General features: G+C 46.0%; 4 protein-coding genes across 7 annotated transcripts; 1 reads left to right on the top strand and 3 right to left on the bottom strand.

Moving 5' to 3' along the window:
- Positions 1-1,011: 1,011 nt before the first annotated feature.
- On the bottom strand, positions 1,012-4,445 carry oacyl (O-acyltransferase like). 3 transcript variants are annotated; one of them, XM_057019387.1, is made up of 15 exons: positions 4,262-4,445; positions 3,970-4,103; positions 3,821-3,899; positions 3,597-3,761; positions 3,339-3,503; positions 3,059-3,262; positions 2,874-2,976; positions 2,666-2,767; positions 2,435-2,600; positions 2,262-2,341; positions 2,071-2,181; positions 1,756-1,879; positions 1,486-1,672; positions 1,265-1,407; positions 1,012-1,192 (listed from the first exon to the last, which is right to left on the bottom strand). In XM_057019387.1, exons 1-15 carry the CDS (start codon positions 4,428-4,430, stop codon positions 1,082-1,084), a joined length of 2,043 nt encoding a protein of 680 aa, XP_056875367.1. In that variant the 5' UTR covers positions 4,431-4,445; the 3' UTR covers positions 1,012-1,081. The 3 variants fall into 3 exon arrangements, with proteins under 3 accessions (XP_056875367.1, XP_056875366.1, XP_056875368.1); XM_057019386.1 differs by having other exon boundaries at positions 3,339-3,541; positions 3,626-3,761; XM_057019388.1 differs by having other exon boundaries at positions 3,460-3,503; positions 3,626-3,761.
- Positions 4,446-5,116: 671 nt separating this feature from the next.
- Positions 5,117-13,789, bottom strand: znf532 (zinc finger protein 532). 2 transcript variants are annotated; one of them, XM_057019372.1, is made up of 10 exons: positions 13,576-13,789; positions 12,564-12,624; positions 9,006-11,295; positions 8,652-8,833; positions 8,353-8,529; positions 7,777-7,939; positions 7,191-7,487; positions 6,968-7,080; positions 6,583-6,715; positions 5,117-6,502 (listed from the first exon to the last, which is right to left on the bottom strand). In XM_057019372.1, exons 3-10 carry the CDS (start codon positions 11,274-11,276, stop codon positions 6,002-6,004), a joined length of 3,837 nt encoding a protein of 1,278 aa, XP_056875352.1. In that variant the 5' UTR covers positions 11,277-11,295; positions 12,564-12,624; positions 13,576-13,789; the 3' UTR covers positions 5,117-6,001. The 2 variants fall into 2 exon arrangements, with proteins under 2 accessions (XP_056875352.1, XP_056875351.1); XM_057019371.1 differs by lacking the exon at positions 13,576-13,789 and having other exon boundaries at positions 12,564-13,357.
- Positions 13,790-17,178: 3,389 nt separating this feature from the next.
- On the top strand, positions 17,179-18,639 carry grp (gastrin-releasing peptide). The gene is made up of 3 exons (XM_057019441.1): positions 17,179-17,802; positions 18,099-18,304; positions 18,391-18,639. The coding sequence occupies exons 1-3, from the start codon at positions 17,649-17,651 to the stop codon at positions 18,442-18,444; spliced, it is 414 nt and encodes a 137-aa protein (XP_056875421.1). The 5' UTR covers positions 17,179-17,648; the 3' UTR covers positions 18,445-18,639.
- A 544-nt stretch (positions 18,640-19,183) lies between these two features.
- On the bottom strand, positions 19,184-21,511 carry rx3 (retinal homeobox gene 3). The gene is made up of 3 exons (XM_057019431.1): positions 21,108-21,511; positions 20,737-20,972; positions 19,184-20,268 (listed from the first exon to the last, which is right to left on the bottom strand). The coding sequence occupies exons 1-3, from the start codon at positions 21,361-21,363 to the stop codon at positions 19,825-19,827; spliced, it is 936 nt and encodes a 311-aa protein (XP_056875411.1). The 5' UTR covers positions 21,364-21,511; the 3' UTR covers positions 19,184-19,824.
- Between the last annotated feature and the right edge of the window lie 322 nt (positions 21,512-21,833).

The following is a 21,833-nucleotide window of genomic DNA, read 5'->3' as shown; positions in this document are numbered from 1 at the left end:
TAAGTGCTTTAATAACAATGTCCTGCAGTAAAACACACACACACACACACACACACACACACACACACACACACACACACACACACTACAAAGAGGTTACTGGTGTAATAAAGGAGAGATGGCCGAATAACCCGTCACACTGACGTCATGTTTTACTTCCTGTCTTTATGCAACAGGTCCCAGCACCTGTCCTGCTTTCCTGCCAAAGAACGGGAGGACATTCCTTGTGCATGCGTCTCCATGCTGCGTGTCCTTTGTGCTTCAGTGACTGTTGTTTATAATCCAGTCCTTGTGCTGGAATGACTTCAGTGCGTCTAAAAGCTTTAAATGAGATTCTGCCAAATGACGGTCACTTTATCTGCGTCATTGAGTATCTGAGTCATTGAGTGGTGCTCGGGCTTGTTTTCATGTCGCTATCAAATGATGTGCATGTGTTTCCTCAGTTGCAACACATTTATTCCATTTGTAATAAACAGCTGAGGGAACTGAGAAGGCTGCATGCATACTCAAATTAGATTATTTACCTTTGCGTGTTTCCATTTCGTGCAACTTTGACATCAGTCAGAGGACATTAGTGTTTTTGAGTGGGGTTGCATAGAGCCCTGTTAAAACAAGCAACAGCCCTTTTGTCTTATTTGGTTTGGCGGCCAAACCCAAGTCTTTGTTTAATGTAGCTGACATGTTGCACCATCTTGTGCATGTTGTTGTGGAATTGGCTCCCGGGACCCCTTTTGAGGGGAAGTGTCGTCTTACCCAAGCGAGATGTATTTTTACACCGTGTTGTTGCATAGTTCAATCAGCCTGCCCCTTCCACCCCCACCCCCTCCACCCCCTCGCCCCTTTGCAGAGGGCCAGGCGGAGGATGGTTCACACACCCCACCACACACACACACACACGCACACATACACACACACACACACACACACACACACACACACACACACACACACACACACACACACACACACACACACACACACACACACATTGTTGCTAAATAAACTCATACAAAAGAGACAAACTTATTTATTTTGTTTAAAACTGGGGAGCTGGTTGGAATATACAGGCGATAAGATTGATTTATCTCTGCGTGCTCCTCAACTTCAGTAGGAGGAAGGGTCTCTCAATCAGCAGATGAAGGGCAAAGCTCACGCCCAGTGAGAGCACCAAGTGGCCAAAGAACAAGTACATCTGTGGAAAAGGAGGAATGGTGTAGGTCTGAAAGAAGAGGCCTGGGTGAACTGGGATGGCTGGACTACTTACAAAGTTCAGGTCTGTGTAGTGGATGGGAGTCTCTTGCCAGCCGAGGTAGATGAGGATGAAGAGGGGGTGTATGAGATAGCAGGCGAAGCTAATGTTGGACAGAGGAACCCAGATACTCAAAGTCATGAGGCTCTGGATGAAACCTGCAAAAACCAGTAAATAAATGCTAATGGATCCTAATAAAGAGGTTATCTGCTCTCTGTTTAAGATGCACATTTTACCTCCATAACCATCCTCACAGGCCAGTATGATCCAGGTCACAGCGAGAACCCAGACACATCTGTGGAGCCCCTGGTAGAGCGCATGTGCCGTGGATGGATACGGCGGCGTCTCCTTGAGAACGTACGCTAGCTGAACTAACGCAGCCATGAGCGAGAAACATAGGAGCCATCCAAGTGCTGCCTGCCACTGGGATGAGGAGCGCAACAGCATCTTAGAGGTATTTCAATACGAATGATAAGCTGTGAGGAAGGGAATGGGCGGGTTCCCACCTTCTGCTTTACCAGAGGACCTTTCCTTCTTTTCAAGTACATCCCAGTCAAAATCCCAATTAAAAATGGTCCATATCTTGTGTGGGGTTTTAAATAGTAGGACAGGAGGTAATGTTCATTTTCCCTGAGAACCAGAGGAAACATCACCACCGTTATTCAGTAAATGTCACAGCTTTTCTGAGGCCGTTTAACAGAAATGTAGAGTCACTTCAGACATTTTAAATGTCTCTGATGGCTAATAGCAGCTAAAACACCTCCCACCAGCTAACTGGCTGCCAAGAAGAGTACGAAGAAAACGTAAGAATTTATCCTTACGTAGTTGATGGCTGAAAGACGGGGAGCTGCATGAGCGCCGTCACAGCTGCACTGGCAATGGTGGTGCTCAGCAGGAGGCCGCCAGCAACCACCGTGAACACACCTTGATTTCTAACACACAAAAGGTGGCGATTTAAAAGTGTGTTTCTCCAGGATCTCAATGGTTTCCACAATCTGTTTTGAGGACATACAATCTGTAAAAGTAAACCAACAGAGGAGTGGTGAGGTAACACTGGAAGTCCAGAGAAAGGTACCATGTCCAGGGAACGCACTGAAGGCCACATGGAAAAGAAAATGTCAAGAAGTTTAAATCTATTTAGATATAAAGTGCAGTGTGAAGGTCTTAGTCCTTGTGTCAACCTACTATTTGCTGAACAGGAATGATATTGCTAACTAACACCACGTTAGCCCACCAGTAACTCTTACAGTCCATTATAATATCAACAAAAGGGAACCAGTAGGGTCCCCACTGGACCAGCGAGACGATGCCGGTGGTCAGAAGCGTGATAAACACATGAAGGGGTTGAATCCTGCAGAAGAGAGAAGATTTTAGAGAGATCTTCCAATAAATATGCAAACACCGAACAAACAGAACCTTTTAATCCTGTTTAAGAGGTAGACAGCCACCAAACGGGGACTCAGTCTGTCTTCATCCCTGTCGATGGCGCCCAGCAGAGACCGTGCACTGAGCAGACCCCTGCAACGACACAGCCTGGCGCTGAAACATACCGCCTCTAGTAATCATAACGCTTTAAACAGGATGACACATGACCACTGAAGCCTTAAAATGAGCGTTTTCTCACCCCAGTAATAAAAAAGTATCCACAGCCAGAAAAAAGGGCCCGCCCAAGGAGAGCACGTACAGGGGGCTGCTCACGACGGCCTTTATCCAAGTTTGACTGTTATCTGGAATGAACAGAAATCACCATGAGCACTCAGACGGGACAGGAACTAAACCAGTAGTTACTCTGGGAGTCCTGTGGCGTACCCAGGCCGGCCAGTATGAGCTCAGTGGAGTGCCCACTCATAATCCAGAACAGACTCAGAACACGGATGCCGTTGAGGGAGGAGTAGCTTTGGCCTTGGATGGTTGAAGAGGTGCTCAAGACGCCCTGGCTGGTTGATTGTAGAGAGAAGGCCTGGAGCCATCGGGACAGCCAGCTCGGAGGAGCGTAACCAGGACGGGCGGCGTCTGAGAAAGGAGGGCGAAACAATGTCTCAATGTGTGATTGACCTTTTTCAGTGTGATGCAGCAAACAACACTTAACTATTACTGTTTTCCTCCATCGCGGAAGGAGCCGGTTCAGTGGTGGAGGAGCCTCCGGACTTCATGGTCCCATAAAGGTTGAGCTCGGAGTGTAAACAGGAAGACTTGGCTGATGGACTCACCTCTTTGTTTCGCCTCCATTTGATTATCGCTGCGAACAAGGTAGCTGCAAGAGGAATGGCCACCATTACACAACACACAAACCTGGAGGATGAAATATATTTTAATGTCCCGCCTTCATAAACAACAGCGTGCTCACACACAGAGCAAACGAGTGGCTTTACTGACAGGCAGACGATATCGGACGCCTGGGGGACAATGGTGCTGGACAGGCAGCGAATGGAGACCAGCTCCTGAGTGGTCTCGTTGACCAGGATGGACGGTAGAGGAGGAATCAGGGACATCCCACCCATCTGAAGCGTGGCTGAAAGAAAAGAGTGTGAGACAACCAAACCGCCCGACGTGTCTTTTGCTGTCACTCACCGTGCAGCACCAGCGTCTCCAGCTCGTCCTCGGAACAAGAGTCGGGAACGCAGATGCCCTCAAAGTACTCCACCGGTCCCTGGGGAGGGGCAGGGAACAATGAGGACCTGCTGGGTCACATTAGGTGGCGGTTTGTGTGCTGCTTTTACCTGCTTTAGTGACACCTTGCAGTAGTGAGCAGAGAAATTGGGCGCGTGCGCGGAGCGGCACTGCTGCACGGAGCCAGGCTGGTCCTCATTACCCCCTTTAACATTGCTGCCCATCTTACCAAAGGCATCATACACTAACACGGAGGGACACACACACACACACACGCACACACACACACACACACACACACACACACACACACCACACACACACACACACACACACACACACACACACACACCATTTTTCAGGTAGAATTTAATGTTGGTGAGAAAATCCAACCTTACTTACTGAGAACAGCATATTCCGCTGGTCTTTCCTGGTTTAGTTCCCTCAGAAAAGTGCGGGTGTCATTCGCGCATCTTTCAGACAGGGACTCTGAGCTGTCCTGCGCAGCGCAGCCCCACGCAAGCAGAAGGACTGCCACCCAATCCAGGACCATTTTGTAGAATGACTGCATCTTTTCGGAGTGGAAGGTGTTTTAAATCACACATAACGTCACCGAGAGCAGTGGCATGGAATTAATCTGGCACGGTGTGATTAACAAGAACAACAGCTCTGGCAAATGTCAACTGTCCCCACCTGGGCTTTTCTGTGACACCATGGCAACAGCATATTAGGCTACAAACGCAAATTCACAGTTCATGCTTTTAGACACTGGCCAAGTGTAGAGAGGAGCGACTTTAGAATCCAACCAGTCTCTGATGTAAATGAATGCCTGCATAAGTTTGAAGCATTTCTGTTTTTACTTTTATATGAAGCTTTCAACCAAAGACAAGTCTGTGTGCGTTATACATGAACGGGAGGCCATGTCGCCTGATAGCGTCGCATAACTATTGGCCACTAGAGGTCGCGCCGGTCCTAAAACTCCAATGCATATTTGCGTCACACAATACTGATATTTAAAATTATGCATGATTCTGCTAAATGTTTGCGAGGTAATGTTTAATTTAAGGTTTTTTTTAAATTATATGTTTATCTATTAATTTATCAAGCCAGATGAACAGATTAATCTTTGCATAACTAAAATCACACAACATGAAATTGTTAGTAAAAGGACATTTATAAGACGTTTAGACCTCAGCCTTTGATGCTTGAGACTAAACAAAGGCACTTCTGCTCCATTTCTCTTGAGGAAATCTGGAGTTTTGTTTGTCGCCGAGGCAGGTTTCGTCCTTTATTAATAGAAAGAACAGATTCAAGCATGTCGAGAATGTCTAAAAGCAGCAGCGACAGCAACAAAACACATTCTTCTTTTACAGTTCACAGCCTTGATCTCACATGCAGTTTGAGGCCGCTGGAGTCTTTTTGTTGGAGTAGAAAAAGGGCTTAGAAAACTACAACTTTTTCTTTTCTTTGTCCTTCGTGTGACGCACGAATCGCACCACAATTACATTCATTAGAGTTCATTCTTCAGATGTTTTAATAAACATTCATTATGATTTCCCATTTAAAGGAAATTAGCTTTAACTGTCATCACAAAATATTAATCAATAATCCGTAGAACTGGCTTGCAGATCAGGTTCATTTTTGGTGTGAATCCACTTTCCCTTTATGTCAATAGAGAGCTGACGACAGATTAATGATATCTTTGATTGTCCCAGGTTTTGACTGATTATTCCTTTTAGACCATGTTAGAAGAGCCAAAGGTTTTATTTGAGTGAGATATCACCACCCCATAAATAATGCAAAGACGAATATACTGGACTATTCATTAGCCTCGTAATTCGAGGCTTTATATAAACCTGGGAAGTGTTACTATGAATATTTTGACATTCAGCAGCTGACTGGATGCAAATTACTGTTGCACATTTAGAGAGAAGACACAAATGGAAAGCCTTAAAATAAAAAAAAGTAAAAGAAAAGACACATTTGAGGCTCTAAAAAGTGTGTAGAAACTCTTAAGACACAAAGTGACTTGAACGGAACTCATTTTTCTTGTTTTACATTCTATACATCCGGTGGCACAGCCAAATAAAAAATGTAACAATTCAACCGACTATATACATTTGAAACCGCTTTATATTCCCCTCACTTCTCTGTCAGGCTCAGTCTCTTTGACTTTATGAAGGCCATCCCGTGTGTCCTCATGTGGGTGTTCAGGCTTCCCTCCGTCTCAAACACCTTCCCACACACTTTGCACCGGGTGCCAGGCGTCCCGCCGTCATTCTCGTCCGTCACGTCCAGCTGATTCTCCTGCTGACTCTCGTCGTCGTGCGCGCCTCTGCCGTTGCACCTGGTGAGGCCCTGCGGCTCCTTCAGCCGATGGACGATGAAGAGGTGGCGGGCGAGCGAGCGGTGGGAGGTGTAGCACAGGCCGCACTGCTGGCACTGGTGGGACGAGCCGTCGCACTTGTGCTGGGGAATGTGTCCGTGGAAAGCGGCGAGGTCCTCGGTGGTGAAGCTGCAGACAGCACACTTGTGCACTTTGGGGATGTTCACTTTGAGCCTCTTTAGCGGCTGCGATTCTGAGGTTCTGGAGTTCAGTCCTGCTCCATCATCTTCGTCAGTCTTCCTTTTGGTACCGAGAGTCTGCAGAGAGAAATAATTGTCCAGGAGTCAGAGGAAGCCCATTAGAAGAATTCTTCAAATTCAAAAGCTTGCCAAAGTACCATTTTCTTGTCAGGCGAGGCCTCTGTGTGATCACATTTGACGTTCTTCCCCTCTTGGTCTTTGTCTCCGTGCGTCAGTTGAATGTGCTGATCCAGCAGCACTCTCTTCGTGAAAGGTTGACTAGGACAGTGGCTGTCAAAACACATTAGCACAATTAGACAAAATGCAAAATGGTGTGATTAGCTCCGCGCAGTATGATTAAAAGCACCAATTTCCAGGGATATCATTGTCTTTGTGTCGTGGTTCTTATACCAGAATGTGCAAATCAACTGACAAAATCAGAATGAATGCTCTTACCCCTGGTGGTAGGTTGCTGCAATGGAATGTAAAACTCAACTCTTCCTTTTTTAAATGTGTTGTAAATGTGTGAACGCGTGTACTCACGGGCAGCTGTAGAGCTTCCTCGGGCCTTTGTGTTTGAGCCGATTGTGTCGAGAAAGACTGTGGGAGGAGCTGAACGACTTGTCACACTGGCGGCACGGGTGTTTCTTTAGAATCTGCAATGCAAGAGAAGTAATGGGTCAATGAACACAGGTAGTGATCAAGTAATCAGAGTCAAGTGTTGCCCCATCTTGATGGAGGTGTCATAAAGCGGGAGGTCACTCACTTTTCCGTGTTCGTGCTTCATGTGGGCCATAAAAATCTCCCTGGAGGTGAAGAGGTTGTTACATTCTGCACATTTGTACCCGGAATCTGAAGGATTGTTGTGCTCTGAGGTAATTTTCTTCATCGGGGAAGAGGACGTCTTCTTCTCTCTGTTGCCATGGCCACCGTTAGTGCCTCCATCTTTGTTATTAGAGCTGTTGCCATTGGTGCAGTTTGAATTGCTGAGCTTGGTGCTGAGCGGGAGGTGGATGCCCAGATTTGGAGGACCCTCGATGGTCTTGATTGTTCCGTGGATGGCCTGGAAAGAGTCCAAACAGCTGGGTTACATTTGAAGAAGCTGGATTTAATTGCACAAGAAAGGTTTAGAAATTAACAGGAACATTTTCACTTTTGCTTGATGGTTGTCAAGGAGAAAACATTTTTCCAGCCCACATAACACCAGGAACACATCATCAGGGTCAGAAATGAGAGATTTGTTATTGCAAGGGGGGGGGGGGTGTCTTTGAATGGGGCTTGATTGCAGATAATTAAAAGTTAACAGCCAGGATTCGACACACATAAAGAGGTTTAAAATGAGTCCTGCGCACCTTAATGTGGTCCAGCATGAGCTGCTTCTGCCCAAAGTGCATGGAACAGTCGGGGCATTTGAACACTGCGACTTTGTGATTGACGACATGCTGGTCGAAGTGCGTGCAGAGCAGCGACTGCAGCGTGAACACGGTGTCGCACATGGAACACTTGTAGATCATCCTGTGAGACAGCAAAAACAGCCCCGTTAGTGGTGAAGACAAAGATGCACGATGACAACTGCATCACGTTTCATACTGTTCCTTAGCTGTGAATGCAGACCAGCTGAACACCTGCTCCGAGCTCATGTGACAACACTGATAACTGATAGTTTGAGTCAAAGGTTGTCATGTGGAAACTCAAATGAAAACAAGATAAGGTGCCGTGTCTAAAACCTGCAAATCCAAGTGGGTTTGTGTAAAAGAAATGAATTGGACGTGGGTATTAAGGCCTGCTGGGGTGTGTGAATGAGTGCGGATGTGTGTGTGTGTGTGTGTGTGTGTGTGTGTGTTAGTGGCTTATGTAAGTGATGTGGGTTTTATACATAGTTCTTCTATTATCCTGTTACTGCATGAGATATTTTAATTGAAACCTACTTGGGCTCTCCTGGCTTGGTTCCTGGATGTTGTGTGGCTGCGTGAGACTGTGTTCCTGGTGCAGATTTGAAGGCCATGGGGCAGAGGGAACATTTAAAGAAAACCTCGCAGTGAGTGCTCTGGACGTGGGACTTTACTGCTGCGACATCAGTGAAGATCACACTGCAGTGGACACAGCTGCAAGGAGAAGTTTGAATTTACCTTCTTTCTCACCAGGCATAGAAACAGTTTTCCATTGTACTTTTTATTCACGGTGTATTTCAGACGGGCGCCCCCTAGTGGCAGAGCGGCACACTGACCGGTAGCCAACCCTTCGGGAGTAATGCAGGCAGTTCTTGGTGAGGTGGGCCTGGAAGTGGACCGAGCGGCAGCTGGCGCCACACTCTGGACAGACGTAAGGGGACTTGTGCTGGTGGATTCGCTGGTGTGACAGGAAACTGCACTCACTTGGTAGAAGCATCTGGCAGATGGTGCATGTTTTCTAAGACAAAGAAAAGGTTGTACAATATATAAATATATATATATATGTGTGTGTGTGTGTGTGTGTGTGTGTGTGTGTGTGTGTGTGTGTGTGTGTGTGTTGTATGCACTGCTTTAACTTATCTCCTTAGAATCAACGTAAAAAAAAATAATCTGCCAACAACTAAACCCACCTGCTCAGTGGACTCTGCTGCTTGTTGATAATGCATCGCCAATGAGGCATCATCCTGGAACGTTTCATTACACTCTAAGCATTTTAGCGTGTTCCTGCAGAGCTTCGAAGCATCATCCTCCAGCGGCATGGCCGCAACAAGAGGGGCAGAGCATGGAGATGAGATCACAGCAGTTTGGGACCCACGACTGGTAATATTCCCTGGATTATGACTTGAAGGTGCTTGTGTTTGGGAGATCGAAGGGGTACCAATGGCTGGGCCCGAAGAAGTTATCATCTGATCTGTAGGGATGGGCTTTAAAATTAGATGTGAGCACTGCATGACAACCCCTTTGTCCTTGTGCCCTCTGGCATGAGACAAGAGACTGCATTTGTTGTAGAACACTAGACTTTTAGCACAGTGGTTGCAAGTGACTTCGATGTGCACGCTGCGGCGTTCATAATGCTGCATCAAGCTCTTCTCGAGAGCAAAGGAGTCCCCGCACTCAAGGCACTTGTAGCCATGTGAGGGCAGAGCAATACACGCTAACGTAGGCGGAGACAGGTTTGGGACGTACACAGGGACGGGGTTCACGCTGCTCAGAACTTTATTGAAGGCGTCGACGACGGAGCTTTGGGAGCTGGCAAACACTTGAACCCTCGAGACTTTCTTTGAGTCCAGGCCAGCGAGGACCGCCCTCTGCTTCCGCTGTGACGGCAAGCTTGATGGTGGTTTGGAGGAGGACAGCACCTGGTGAAGATCACACATGGCGGACGACACGCTCTGTGGGAGAAGATTGAGGTTGCTAAGATGAACCGTCTTTGGCACGAGTTTGGCATTAGCCAGGCTGGAAGCCGGCACCACGACAGTCTGCTGCTGGATGGCATTAGCGGCTTTTATGATGGCGCTGCTGGCGCTCTGCACAGACGCTGCAGAGATGACTTGAGCTTTGACGGTGGTGTTGTTGGCCAGCTTCAGGTTGATGATTTGGGAACCGGCCGTCTTGACTGCCGAGACTGGGAGGAAAGCTGTAGCAACAGGTTTAATAGTCATCTGCTTGGTTATTTCAATGGGAGCTGCTGTGGTGGTGGCCACCACTGTGGGGGGTAGAGGGTGCTTTGTGGGTGAAGAAAAAATGCTGCCAGTGTCTCCCACGACTGAGAAGGTATTGTCACTTTTTTTTAGACTTTCTTGCTCAAACTCTGGAACGATGCTGGTGACAGTCCGCTTTATCTGCCCAGAGGAAGTCTTGATTGTTTTGATTCTGACTTTTGGGATGATCAGGCTGGTGTCTGAGCTCGAGGCGGGAGAGCCTTTGTTGCTGCCATCACTGGTGATGCTGGAAGGGCTGCCTGGTTCTTTTAGCAGCCTCTTGGCTAATTCTGGCTCCTGTGGTTTCTCTAAAGCCCTTGGAATTTCACTGGGCTGGAAAGAGTCTTTCTGAGTTGCTGTATAATCCAAAATCCCCAGGTCTGCAGCACTAGGCTTTTGCGTGCTGAGTGCTGCTGTGGCTGCTGTAGAAGAGGAAAGTTTGGCTGATGGTTTTGCTTTGACTTGAGACAAGTTGGATACATTGACAGAGCCCAATTCCTCCCCTGTATCTCTACAGTCAAGACTTTGAGACTGGACCGCAGTTTTCTTTAGTTCCTTCTTTGGTGATGCTGTTCGGGGGCGGCTGTTAGTCTTTAATCCTCCCAGAGAGCCCTTGCTGCTCGTATTTCGATCATGAGTTTGATCTCCATTAACTCGTTTTTGCTTGTCGTCACTGACCCAACTTTCAGCTTTGGGTTTCTGGTCCCGTTTCTTAGCTGTCGACCTACCAAATGACTGATCCCTCCGCTTGTCTACGAGGTCATCGACCTTTATCTTCTCATCCTCTTCGGCGCTGGAGATTGGGCTGAACTGACTGAAGGTGGCCGATTGCTTAATACAAGGGCGTTTTTCGTCCCCAGGCACCTTCCACCCATTCTTGACCCGAAGACCAGGAGCTGCATTCATGCGGCCATTATGAAGTTCATTGCCCACAGAGCGATACTGGAAATGGTTCTGACAGTGTCCATCTGTCTCAGACAGTAGTCCTCCGTGCTCTATAGTGTCAATATTGCGGATATTCTTGACAATGACGCTGACGCCGATGTCCTGCCCCAAAAGGTTGTGGGTTTCTTCTTCACTGGCATTTGCTACGTGGCCAGACTCGATGGCGGCTTTTGGATCCACCATGTCAGGGATGTCAAAGGCCGCCAGCAGGTCATCGAAGTCTGGGGTCTTCATATCTCCCATGGTCTTACTCATGCTCTGGTGAGGAAATCAGCTGGATAGCACAGAAGAAACAGGAATAATGACTCATCAGGAATAATAACATCATCTGTTATTTCCCTAATTAGTGACATGGTAAAAAGGTTATTCTATTAATGAACTATATTGACATATTCAAGGTGTGTGATTTCAATTTTTAATGTTAACAAGAAGAAACCATAGTTTCAGCCAGTCATGTAAGGATGGCCAGGTTGGCGTCAGTGGTGTCATGGTGGGGTGGGATGGAAGTGGGGGAGTGGGGGGGGTTCTCTTACTGAATTAATAACAATGGGTTCGTGTTCTCCACAGTCACCATCATTCGTTAGCGTTACTGTTTCACTCAGAAATCCGTCACACAGTAGCCAACATTAGTGCTACACGTCCTGAATATGTCATATGCTCTTATTTTGTAAAGACAGATTTGCCTTTGTTGTCACGTGGTGGTTTACAAATAATATACAGTACATACCTATGCAGCGTATGATCATTGTTCATTATAGACCATTCCAAAAAAACAAAATAACCTGGATCATGCCCTGCATTAGGTTTGAATATGTATTTTATTGCAAATATGATGACATATTATGCTTTGATCGGATATGATAGCAGCTGTACAATGAGGAGAAAAAGAACAATATAAAATAAAAAAATAAAAGACATAAACGCTGGCTGATATTCCAGCTAATGACAGATGAAATGTATTTGAAAGAGGGCAAAAAAGAAACACAATTCAGCTATGGAGGGTCACTCTTTTATTATTTTTGAAGAGAATTGTCAGTCAGATGCACAAATCTAAATAATATTAATGAGACTGAATTGGATTTACATGTATTATGGGTGTTGCTGCTTTTGATCCACACGCAAACACCTTTTACTCTCTTCCATTCAGCCATCTCAGTTTAATCTGAAACCAGACTGGTGAAGAAAAAAGCAAGGTTGAGAAATTGACGGAGATGAAATGTTATGAAGGAGAAAAGGCAGACGGGCTAGAACAAGGAGGAAAATGGCTGCTGAGCTGGGTGAAGCTGCAGCACAGGCTGAGACAGGGAGGCCTGGCAGAAAAGGCAGCTAGCCACAGCCACGACAGCCAGAACAGCCTGACGTAGAGACAAAATGAATGTTAAACACAGACGGATGTGAAAAATGCACAACACAGACCCCTGTTCACAGCGGCAGCAGTTTAATAGAAATGCGTGATATGTTGAGAGACGGTGTGACGGACTGCCACGGTCAGCAAACTGAATGTAAAACAACAATGGTGGAAACATGCATGTCACTCCTCACCCTCTTGCCTGCGTCCCTCTGCAGCCTCTAGGCAAGCCTCCTTTATTTCCTTCCTTCCATCCTGCAACAAACACAGTCACAACACTACTAACCCACAAAAAACAGCCATCCACCCCACCCTTCTGGGAAAAAAACGTCCCGTTTCTTCCCAACCAGTCGAAGGCCCAGAGCACAGGGTCAGGTTACATCCATCTGCTGAGTGTCGCTGCTCCTCGTATGCTTTGCCCTGCATTTCTAGCCGTGCACACACATACAGACAGATGGACCAGGCTCCTGCGTTTGTGTGCGGGCTGCAGATTCACAGACTAGTCAGCCACGTATCCCTGCCCTCGTCCCTTCCCAGATCTCCCTGCCCCCCTCGCTATAAGCGGCGTCGCGCGTCGACTTCCAGCCAGCAGCGGCAGCCAGCAGCAGCAGCCGCGGCAGGCTCTGCGCCATTGCGGCTGCATGTGAAGGGCTGCCATGGAGGAGCCCATGCTACTCTGTGGAGCACAGAGATTGTATTGTTCCTGCCAGACCTCTGTCTGCCTCAAACCGGTTTTAACTGGTTCCGGTCATCTCACATAAAGCCCCGAAATGCAGCTTGGCCTCAGAAGCACACAGGCAGAGGCGACGACCTCACCTCCAGGGAACATTGCCACGTTTTCCACGGAGGCAAAAGCATAGTTTGTAGATTTAGTGAAGGTTTTTAAGAAGCTCACAGGGTTAAAAGACTAATTTCAGAGCAGGAGGAAGAGGCCAAAGGAGACAGCACAAGCTAGCACAAAAACGCAGGGATTTGCAAAGCAATTCAAAGAGATCATTCTAGCTCTGACTTACATCTGGTGCGGCAAAATACACAAACGGAAGGAAAAAAAACCCCCAAAAAACCAGAGGAACTAACGTGGCTGTATCACAATCACGCATGCACCTCTCAGCACGGGTCCCAATCACGTGCCAGCCCTGCTCACATGCTGCCCAACAGACACGATACGTGCATGGTCATGCATATGTAGGTGCAAATGTGGCATACCCTGGACAGATTTCTTTTCCACCCTGAGGGATTTTCAGGAAGATCTGTCTTCCTGTCGAGGCCTCAGCACCTGCCTTTTCTCAGCCTTAACCATTGCAGGACTCCAGTCTCCTACCCTCCTTCTCACTGGGTCAGTCCTAGATTTTAGTCCCAGTCCAGGCCTTTGCTTCTTCTGGAGCCCCCACCACCTCCACCTCCACCACCGCCTCCCCTACGTGCGTGCATGAAGGGCTGGACAGAGAAAGGGGGCAGTGTTCAGCAGGCAAATCAGGCCTTTTGTCTCCGTCTGTGCAGGCGGGGGTGGGTGGGTGGGGGGGGACTCCTCTATCTGGCTCTGGAGAAGCAGCATCAGCAGCTGGTGCAGAGAAAGAGGAGGGAAACGGAGACAGAGGGAGGTGGGGGAGACAGAGAGGAAGAAAGAGAAGTAGAATACATATAATTGTTTGTGTTTCAGGCCTTTCTCTAATAGGATTTAGCAGAAAATGCAGGATTCTCTACCAGGTGCCACAACTGGTTTAGGCCCATGTGTCCAAGTAAATGCAGGCCCTCTGTAAATTATCTGACTTTGGTTTCTTATAAATGCATGTTTTAAAAAACCTTTTCTGATAAATACACTCTTGTGCAGACACACCCAGCACAGACATAAATGCAGATGATGAATGACCGGCAACTAAGCTTAGAATTACATGTCATAAATTCGAGGTGAGCACAATACTGATTCATGCATCCATAGAAAATGAGACTGTAAAATTGACAAAGCCGTATTTCAGTGTAAGGAAATGGCTAAAACAACCACACAACCAAACCAAGCATTTGCTAACCTACCTGGGAGTGCAGAGGGAGCTGAATCAGGCAGTCTCTTTTTGGCCTGCTGTCAGTCCTTGTTACATCTGGCAGAACTATTAAAGGCAGCCATGGACGTTGCTGCATTCATTAATTAGCCTGCATTGTGACAGCCTGTGCCACAGTCATTCATCAGACAACACACATGCGTCTTCTCCACTGGAGAGCGGCTGGATTTGTGCATATGTGCATCATGAAAGGCCCACACGGTGCCTCCTGCCTCTACAGTGTGACAGATTCAGTGCAGGAGAGGCTGAGGTGGCTGCACTCCCCACCCCAAAAAGACACAGTCACATGACGTCACATTGTCTACATTCATGATGGCTGCATGCACCAAGAGGAGCTGTTGTGCTCCATTTTCTGCTATTTCTGGTATGCAATATGAAAAAATGAAAACACACACACACACACACACACACACGCACACTCACTCACATATCAAGATACCATGATTGACTTGTGTGATGGATTATTGTCATGTGCTATTTGACATTTTTTAAGGCCACTCTTTCATGTGATATTGACATGAAATCACAACTAAAGTGCTTGTGTATGTCCAGGATCTACTCCATTATGTGTGGCAGATGCTTTCCACAGACATTGAAATAAACAATGGATCTGCTTCTCTAAGGCCTTAAATTAACTGATTTTCGATTTCTCATGGGGGTTGGGACCACCAATGTAATTATGATTAAATCAAAACAGTGATTAAAACAGGTCCAAGGATGTTCAGTTCCCTAGCATCATTTTCATATAGATTTGAATAGTTCACCTATTGATTGCTTTGGAAGGAGGTGCAGAACATGCACAACTGTAACCCTAAGCTGAATAAATGTGGAGAATGAATAAAAAGTAGATGATTAAACATGTCAGCTGACTTACTCAAGCCAGTGACGAACAGCAATGACCTCACAATGGTAAAGTGTTCCTTTGATTAGCACTTTTCCTGTGAAAAGTCTTTTTTAAATGGCTTTAACTACTCACCAAACTGTATGAGTCATGACAGCACTGTCAGAGCACTTAAAGCATCGTCTGACACTTGAAAAGAATGAATAAATGGAAGATCAAATTAAAAAGGCAAACATTTTTCCAGAAAATCAAATTAAAAAGGCAAACATTTTGCCAGATTTAGATCGCTTGCTGTTTAGTAGACTGAATAAATAGCATTGACATCACATTTCAATATTATTATGTCGTTTTGTAAAGAAAATAAAGTAATAACAGAAAAGAATGGTTAACAGATGTGTTTTAGAACTAAATGGCTAAACACTGCCATCTGTTGGTAGAAAAAGAATTTCCTCAAGAGACGAGAAAAATATATTAATATTGCAAGTGTTTTGGAATCTACACAAACTCTAACCTCATATTTTAATCAAATTACTCTTACTACGTGTTCATTATTTTTGTCATTCATTATTAGGTTAATAATTACATTTCATTGTTTGCACTTTTAATCTTTATATTAACTCATTCAATAATAGAATTACAAGCTCCCATATTGAAAATGGCGGTGCCACCACCAGCAAATGTCAGTCCTAATGGTTTGGTTGCGTTTGTGTGGCACTGCAAGGAATCAATCAAAGCAATCAGCCCTGGCTCATTAGCGGCTCAGTATGTAGCATTGGATAACGCTTTTATAGTTTTGTTTTTTTTTCCACTTTGGCTATTTTCTTTTTCCTAATAGTGATGCAAAATATATTTAATAAAGAAGAATTCAGGCACAGAATGTCTCTGAAATTTGGTCGTTTCCACTTTCTTCTTAGAATGTGATCATAAGGCAGGATGTTGTTGGCTCTGATAAAAGCAAACCCAACAGATATCGGCTATGGCACCGTCCTCTCTGATACTGCCCTCTGATCACCGAGGACTCTTCGGCTTTGTTAAGGTCACGGCTGGATGGCGGTACGACATGTTTCCAGGCAGATACTCTCCGCCATGTTGCTGGGACGTGTTTGTCGGGTCGTGACCTGACAGCAGCCCGAGGATGCGCTCAACCTTTTCAACACAAAATGTTAGCCACCTGCGAGGACCCCACGTCTTTCCTCAGCTGTTCTCTGCTTGCAGTCGTACGTCTGTCAGGACAGTTATGAGAGGCATCAGTCAAGTATGCAAAATTCACCAAGTGATGTCATCACCGGTGTTTTTCCCCTGTTGTTGACCTTTCCATGCAATTAAAAACCCTGTAATTACCCATTCAGAGGAATGATACTCGCTGTTTGCTGTGTTGTTTCTTTGTGTTACACAAACAAGGCAGGTGCAGCACGCAGCAGTTATGTCTCACCGTGGTGGTTGCCAGCATGAACACTGAAGATTCCAACGATTTTGGAGTTCCAGAGAGTCAAATGTCAGGAGGTCAGCTGGATCTGGGGGGATGGGGGGTTCCAGGAGGTCCAGTTATCTGTATTCCATAACATAAAGCATCCCTCATCCTAGTCTTCAGTGTGTTCATCCATCCCAAAAATAAAGGCAAATGCAAAACCATATGTCATTCACAGGCTGTGAGTGGGGGATTAAATCAGAACGCTTTCTTTCTCTATTTTTGAAATGTGAGTTCTCACCTTTTTAAATATGCCAACGACACATTAGCTGCCGTATTTATTTGTTTATTTACACCAGTCACTGGCGTAATGACTGGTCACCAGGGTCAGTAAAGAATCACATTAATGCTGCTTGTCACTCTACTAGGTTCAATAAACCATACATCCATTTAGCCCTCATCAGCACTTTATTTTTAACACACAGGCCTTAAATCTGTCAGAGCTCAGTGGTGCAGATGCTATGTGGTAGGTCGTTATGTCCTGATGACAGGTGTTTTTTTATTATTATATTTTCAGGCTTCTTTCTCTCCTCACCATCCATCGCCGAGTCGGTCCCCGAAACGGAAGCAACTCCAAGTTTCGTCACTCATCGTGAAAATGGCCACAGTCACTCAACAAACACGAGTGAATAATAATTACACAGCAGCCTATAATCATTTGTCATCAGCCACTTTCTCCACGGCGCTCCTTTAAAGTCCCCGCTGACGCACAGCTGGATCAGAAGACGCGTTTAACTTTCGTCATTAACCGTTTCGACGAAGAACTTCAACAGTTCTGCCACTGGAGACGCACTCTGGCCCCTGTGTGCATACTCTCGCCGGCAGTAACGCGGACTATGGTTTCGGTTTAGTAAAGTTAGACAAAGCTAAAAAATCTGCGCCTGGTTTAGATCTGACTCTGAGCTGCAGGACCATGGGCGGAGTGTGCGCTTGCTTCTCACGGAGCTGCAGACCTCTGTGGCCGCTCTTCATCATTCTGGCTGCACTTCCTCTGCTGCTGGACTGCTCAGAGACTTCTGCAGCAGTCGTTGGCAAAATGTATCCCCGCGGGAATCACTGGGCTGTAGGTAAGAGAAGCTGTCTCCATGCTGTTTGGTCTGCTGGGGGGACCTTGCTCCAGTGTAAATCCAAATGTTTGTGACCAATTCTTGTGTATAATAATGTAAATCGAAATTAAATATCGTCTTTTCTTATGAAGTGACATTTTTCAATCTCGTGTTGAAATTTAGCAGAAAAATAAGCAACACTTACAAAATAAAATTAGTTTAAGAAAGTAAATCGGCAGTTTCCTTCTGGTACGCAGCAGCACTCGGGATTTTAGGATAATTAACACCGTTTATGCCATTATTTTCCAACATTCCAGGTCATCTGATGGGGAAGAAGAGCTTGCCTGTAGTACAGGAGACAAATAGTGACTACATCACATCCTCAGAGACAGCGAGGGTCACAGAAATGGACCGGTACCAGGGCCTGCTGGAGGCTTTGATGCTTCCAAAGAACCCACAGCGCGATAAGAAGCCAAAGACTGCAGAAAACCTCCTGGCAGAAGAGGCCAAATATCTCCGAGAGGTCGGGTAACGAAGTCTGTTCCACTTAATGCGTGTTTAGCGGTGATTTCTGAAGATCTGATCGATCTGTATGTTTCTGTTCGGCAGGTTTCGAATCTGCTTCTTCTGGCATTAAAACTGCGAGACGAAGACTCTGTCTGAGTGCAAGGCGAATTCATCATAATTAAACACGCCTGCATTGTATTTATTATTTTCTGATATAAACACCGTAAACTCCCTATCATTATATCTCCCAGACTGATTATATTGATATTATGCACCAGTTAAATTTACAGAATTATCTTATCTTGCTGTAACCCGAGAATGCTGAATAAAGACAATGTTGTTATAACTGCATTGTGGATGTCTGATTGTGTTTGACGCGTTCAGGACCCGGTTTTGGCCACACGGCGGCGCCATTTATCAATGATGACAGCATCTCTTGTACCATAGAGAACTCAAACTTCCCAGTGAACTTCCATGATTCTTCTGCGCAATGTGTAATTTAGAACGTCAGGGTGATGGAGATAGTGGCGGTAGGGCGCCGTTTTTAGCTCCCGGGGTCGCGGACAATAAAAATTGCTAATTGATAAACATTTTGGTGGCGCATCGTTTTGCTTTAAAAGCAAAGCAGTTTTCTCCTTTTGATTGGCTGATTGATTGGCAGACAATGGAGGAACAGGCTCCTCTCACCCCGGCATTATGGGTCTAATCCCACCAACGACTGGGATGAAGTTTACAGGGGGTATTGAGGAAGAAAGAAGTTGGTTAACAAGCCAGTTCCCTGAAAACAGAGAGAGGAAGTCCGACCTTTTTCTATTAGACTCAACCCTCATAGCGATGCTGCAACAAACAACAGGTGGAGTTTCAAATGTCTGAATAAACACGATAAATCAGCGTCGAAAGTTGAATTTACTTTATTGTTTTGTAGGGTTTAACGTTAAATACCAGCTATAAATGTATCATCATTTCTATATGCGGCGTTTTCCCCGATGTGATGCATAGCCGACATTAATGTCCATATCAGCTTCTAAAATAGGTTGAGTAATTTCGAAGGAGCGCATATTCTGACGACTGTTTATGTCAACGGAGACAGATTGTCTAAAATCTGAGCAGACGAACTGATTTTGGTGAGTTTTAAAGTCACGTTTATTTGAGAAAATGCTCGTAAATGAGCGACAGTTAATCAGAATGAGAAAGGCCGACTTTACAAATGCAAATAAATAGTATGAAAAGTCTAATAGAATGAAGGGTGAACGCGAACAAATGCCAAACCGCACAGAGAAGGTGGAGGGAAAGACGAGCAGCAAAAGTTTCATATTTTACAGGAAGTTTACGGTGTCACAGAATTCCACATGATCGTTTAAACTTCTTTCCGTTTTTAAGCAAGTGGACATTTAGCACATTTTACCTCCACAAACTGTAACGTCTCACCTCTTACAGATGCATGCAAGCATGGAAAGGAACACGGCCCTTCTAAAAAATAAAAATAAAAAAGCAGACAGCGTCTTATGTCCAGGTCTTATGTCCATCTAATGGTCATCACCACGTCTTCCCCATTGACTGAATATGTTCCTTGGCCTTCATCCTCAGCGAGGCAATACTGGAGTTCCTGGGGTCTGTTGAGCACTGGTACACCGGGGGCGGGGGGCACATCTGGGACAGGTGCGAGCTGTGTCCCAGAACCGTGGATCCGAGGAAGGAGGCCGGCAAAGGAGAGGGCATGGAGGGAGGGGGAGATGGGGTGTAGGTTCCCGACAGGCCCTGCGAGCCGCCCATGAAACCCGGGAGGGACTGCAGCGAGGTGGAGGTGGTGATGGGGCTGGAGAGCCACGGGTCCAGCTGCAGACCCGAGCCCAAACAGCTGCTGGAAGCGCGACCGAAGGAGAGCAGCGAGGGGGCCGAGGAGGTGTCCTGGAGCTTGATGGAGCTCACCTCCAGCTTCTCCTGGCGGCGCCACTTGGCCCGGCGGTTTTGGAACCACACCTGAAAGCAGAGGGAGGTGTCTGAGTCCTCATCCCTCCATGTTTGTAACATTTTCAAGAGTAATTCGATAATTCTATAAAAAATAATGTTTAAAAGTTTGAAAACTAGAATTCAGATAGTTGAAAATGGTGAAAACGGCAATTTTTATTTACTAAAAACGCAAATAAAAAAGGCTTCTTTTGGGCAGAATAAATAATAGAACCATTTTTGCTCTTTGGAAGCAAAAAAGTAAGGTAAAATCAACCTAAGGGACGACTCAGAATGTATTTCATTAATAAAACATTTTTTTCCCTAATTACATTTCCGAATAAATACTTTAGCGCGTTAAAAGACACTTTCTGTGTCAAATTTGTATTTAAATGAATCTGGAGAAAACGAATCAAACCTAATCGTATAACAGATTCTACATGAACTTTTGGTCCTAATGAGCAGTGAACTGTTTGGATTTGAGGATTTCTGCGCACATACCTGCACTCGGACCTCCGGCAGGTTGACTTTCAGCGCCAGCTCCTCTCTGCTGTACACGTCCGGGTAGTGGGACTTCTCAAACGCCCTCTCCAGTTCATGGAGCTGGAAAGTGGTGAAGGTTGTTCTGTTCCGACGGTGTTTCTTCTTGGGGTTCTCGTCGTCCGACAGTTTACCGTCTCTGTCCGGCGAGTCGGGACACGCCGACGCTTCGGCCGCGCTGCTGGCGCAACATCCACCTGCGCGCACAGGGAGGAGAGGGGGCGGTTGAGAGATGCTACAAGTGCCCTGCTTATTATTATCTCAGCAATAAAGTCAGGAGACCGACAGGTTCTGACTTGTATCTGGAATGTGGAGGAAAGTAGACCACTTACTGTCGAAACTTTCTGCGGAGGGACTTTTCTTCATCGGGGCCACAATTACATTCCGTCCGTCTTCCTTGACTGGGACTTTATTTGTGACGCGGTAGGAGGCTGATTTATGGAAGATGGCGTTCTCTTTAAATCCCAGTATCGCCTCTATGCTGTGGATGGTGGCCGGGTTGTCCCCGGGAACCGGGACGGAGCGCGCGGAGGGAGACAAGCGCTCCTCCGTCATCATCACTTGGGAAGGTGATCCAAGAAGCCACATTTGTCTGTTAAAATCCCCCAAAACACAAAGAAGAAAAAAAAAACTTTTTTTCAGAGTTATTTCCCTTTTCTACGATTTAAGAAGAGGCAGTTTGGAAAACTTTGGACCCACAGCAGCAAGACGGTGATGCTCAGCGGATACTGAGCATCTTCAGTGGGGGGCTTTTAAGTCATCATGCGGCACCCCCGCTGCACGTCAGAGAGGGGACGTCCTGTTGGAATTGGCCCTGGATTTGGGGGTCACTGCGAAGCTCCTCCTCCCCATCTCAAGTGCATCAGTCATGCTGCCTCTAAACCGACTTACATAAATCTTAAAACCATCTTTCCACTCCTCCAGATGTCATGTCCATGTCAGTCTGAGGGGGAAAAAAGAAGAAGATTAGGCCCATAGATTAAGGTACAACAAAATCATAATTACAAGATATCTGGTCAGGACACAGATTGCAAAATGAAAGCTTAATATTTAATCAA

The sequence above is a fragment of the Takifugu flavidus genome, chromosome 20 (genome assembly GCF_003711565.1).
Source record: "Takifugu flavidus isolate HTHZ2018 chromosome 20, ASM371156v2, whole genome shotgun sequence".
Classification (NCBI taxonomy): Eukaryota; Metazoa; Chordata; class Actinopteri; order Tetraodontiformes; family Tetraodontidae; genus Takifugu; species Takifugu flavidus.
Note: the sequence above shows the minus strand (reverse complement) of the source record. Positions and strands in the feature narration are given on the sequence as shown.

What these genes read in the sequence shown, in the direction of transcription:
- oacyl (XM_057019386.1), bottom strand. Translation starts at nt 4,430, where the DNA reads ATGCAGTCATTCTACAAAATGGTCCTGGATTGGGTGGCAGTCCTTCTG. An exon ending in GTCTTTCAGCCATCAACTAC is followed by an intron (nt 1,880 to 2,070) that starts GTAAGGATAAAT and finishes TCTGGTTCTCAG; the next exon opens with GGAAAATGAACATTACCTCC. An exon ending in ACTACACAGACCTGAACTTT is followed by an intron (nt 1,193 to 1,264) that starts GTAAGTAGTCCA and finishes CCTTTTCCACAG; the next exon opens with ATGTACTTGTTCTTTGGCCA.
- znf532 (XM_057019372.1), bottom strand. Translation starts at nt 11,276, where the DNA reads ATGAGTAAGACCATGGGAGATATGAAGACCCCAGACTTCGATGACCTG. An exon ending in AGGAAGCTCTACAGCTGCCC is followed by an intron (nt 6,716 to 6,967) that starts GTGAGTACACGC and finishes GTGTTTTGACAG; the next exon opens with CCACTGTCCTAGTCAACCTT. An exon ending in CCTCGCCTGACAAGAAAATG is followed by an intron (nt 6,503 to 6,582) that starts GTACTTTGGCAA and finishes TTCTCTCTGCAG; the next exon opens with ACTCTCGGTACCAAAAGGAA.
- grp (XM_057019441.1), top strand. Translation starts at nt 17,649, where the DNA reads ATGGGCGGAGTGTGCGCTTGCTTCTCACGGAGCTGCAGACCTCTGTGG. An exon ending in CGGGAATCACTGGGCTGTAG is followed by an intron (nt 17,803 to 18,098) that starts GTAAGAGAAGCT and finishes CCAACATTCCAG; the next exon opens with GTCATCTGATGGGGAAGAAG. An exon ending in AGGCCAAATATCTCCGAGAG is followed by an intron (nt 18,305 to 18,390) that starts GTCGGGTAACGA and finishes TCTGTTCGGCAG; the next exon opens with GTTTCGAATCTGCTTCTTCT.
- rx3 (XM_057019431.1), bottom strand. Translation starts at nt 21,363, where the DNA reads ATGTGGCTTCTTGGATCACCTTCCCAAGTGATGATGACGGAGGAGCGC. An exon ending in CTCCGCAGAAAGTTTCGACA is followed by an intron (nt 20,973 to 21,107) that starts GTAAGTGGTCTA and finishes CTGTGCGCGCAG; the next exon opens with GTGGATGTTGCGCCAGCAGC. An exon ending in TGCCGGAGGTCCGAGTGCAG is followed by an intron (nt 20,269 to 20,736) that starts GTATGTGCGCAG and finishes CTCTGCTTTCAG; the next exon opens with GTGTGGTTCCAAAACCGCCG.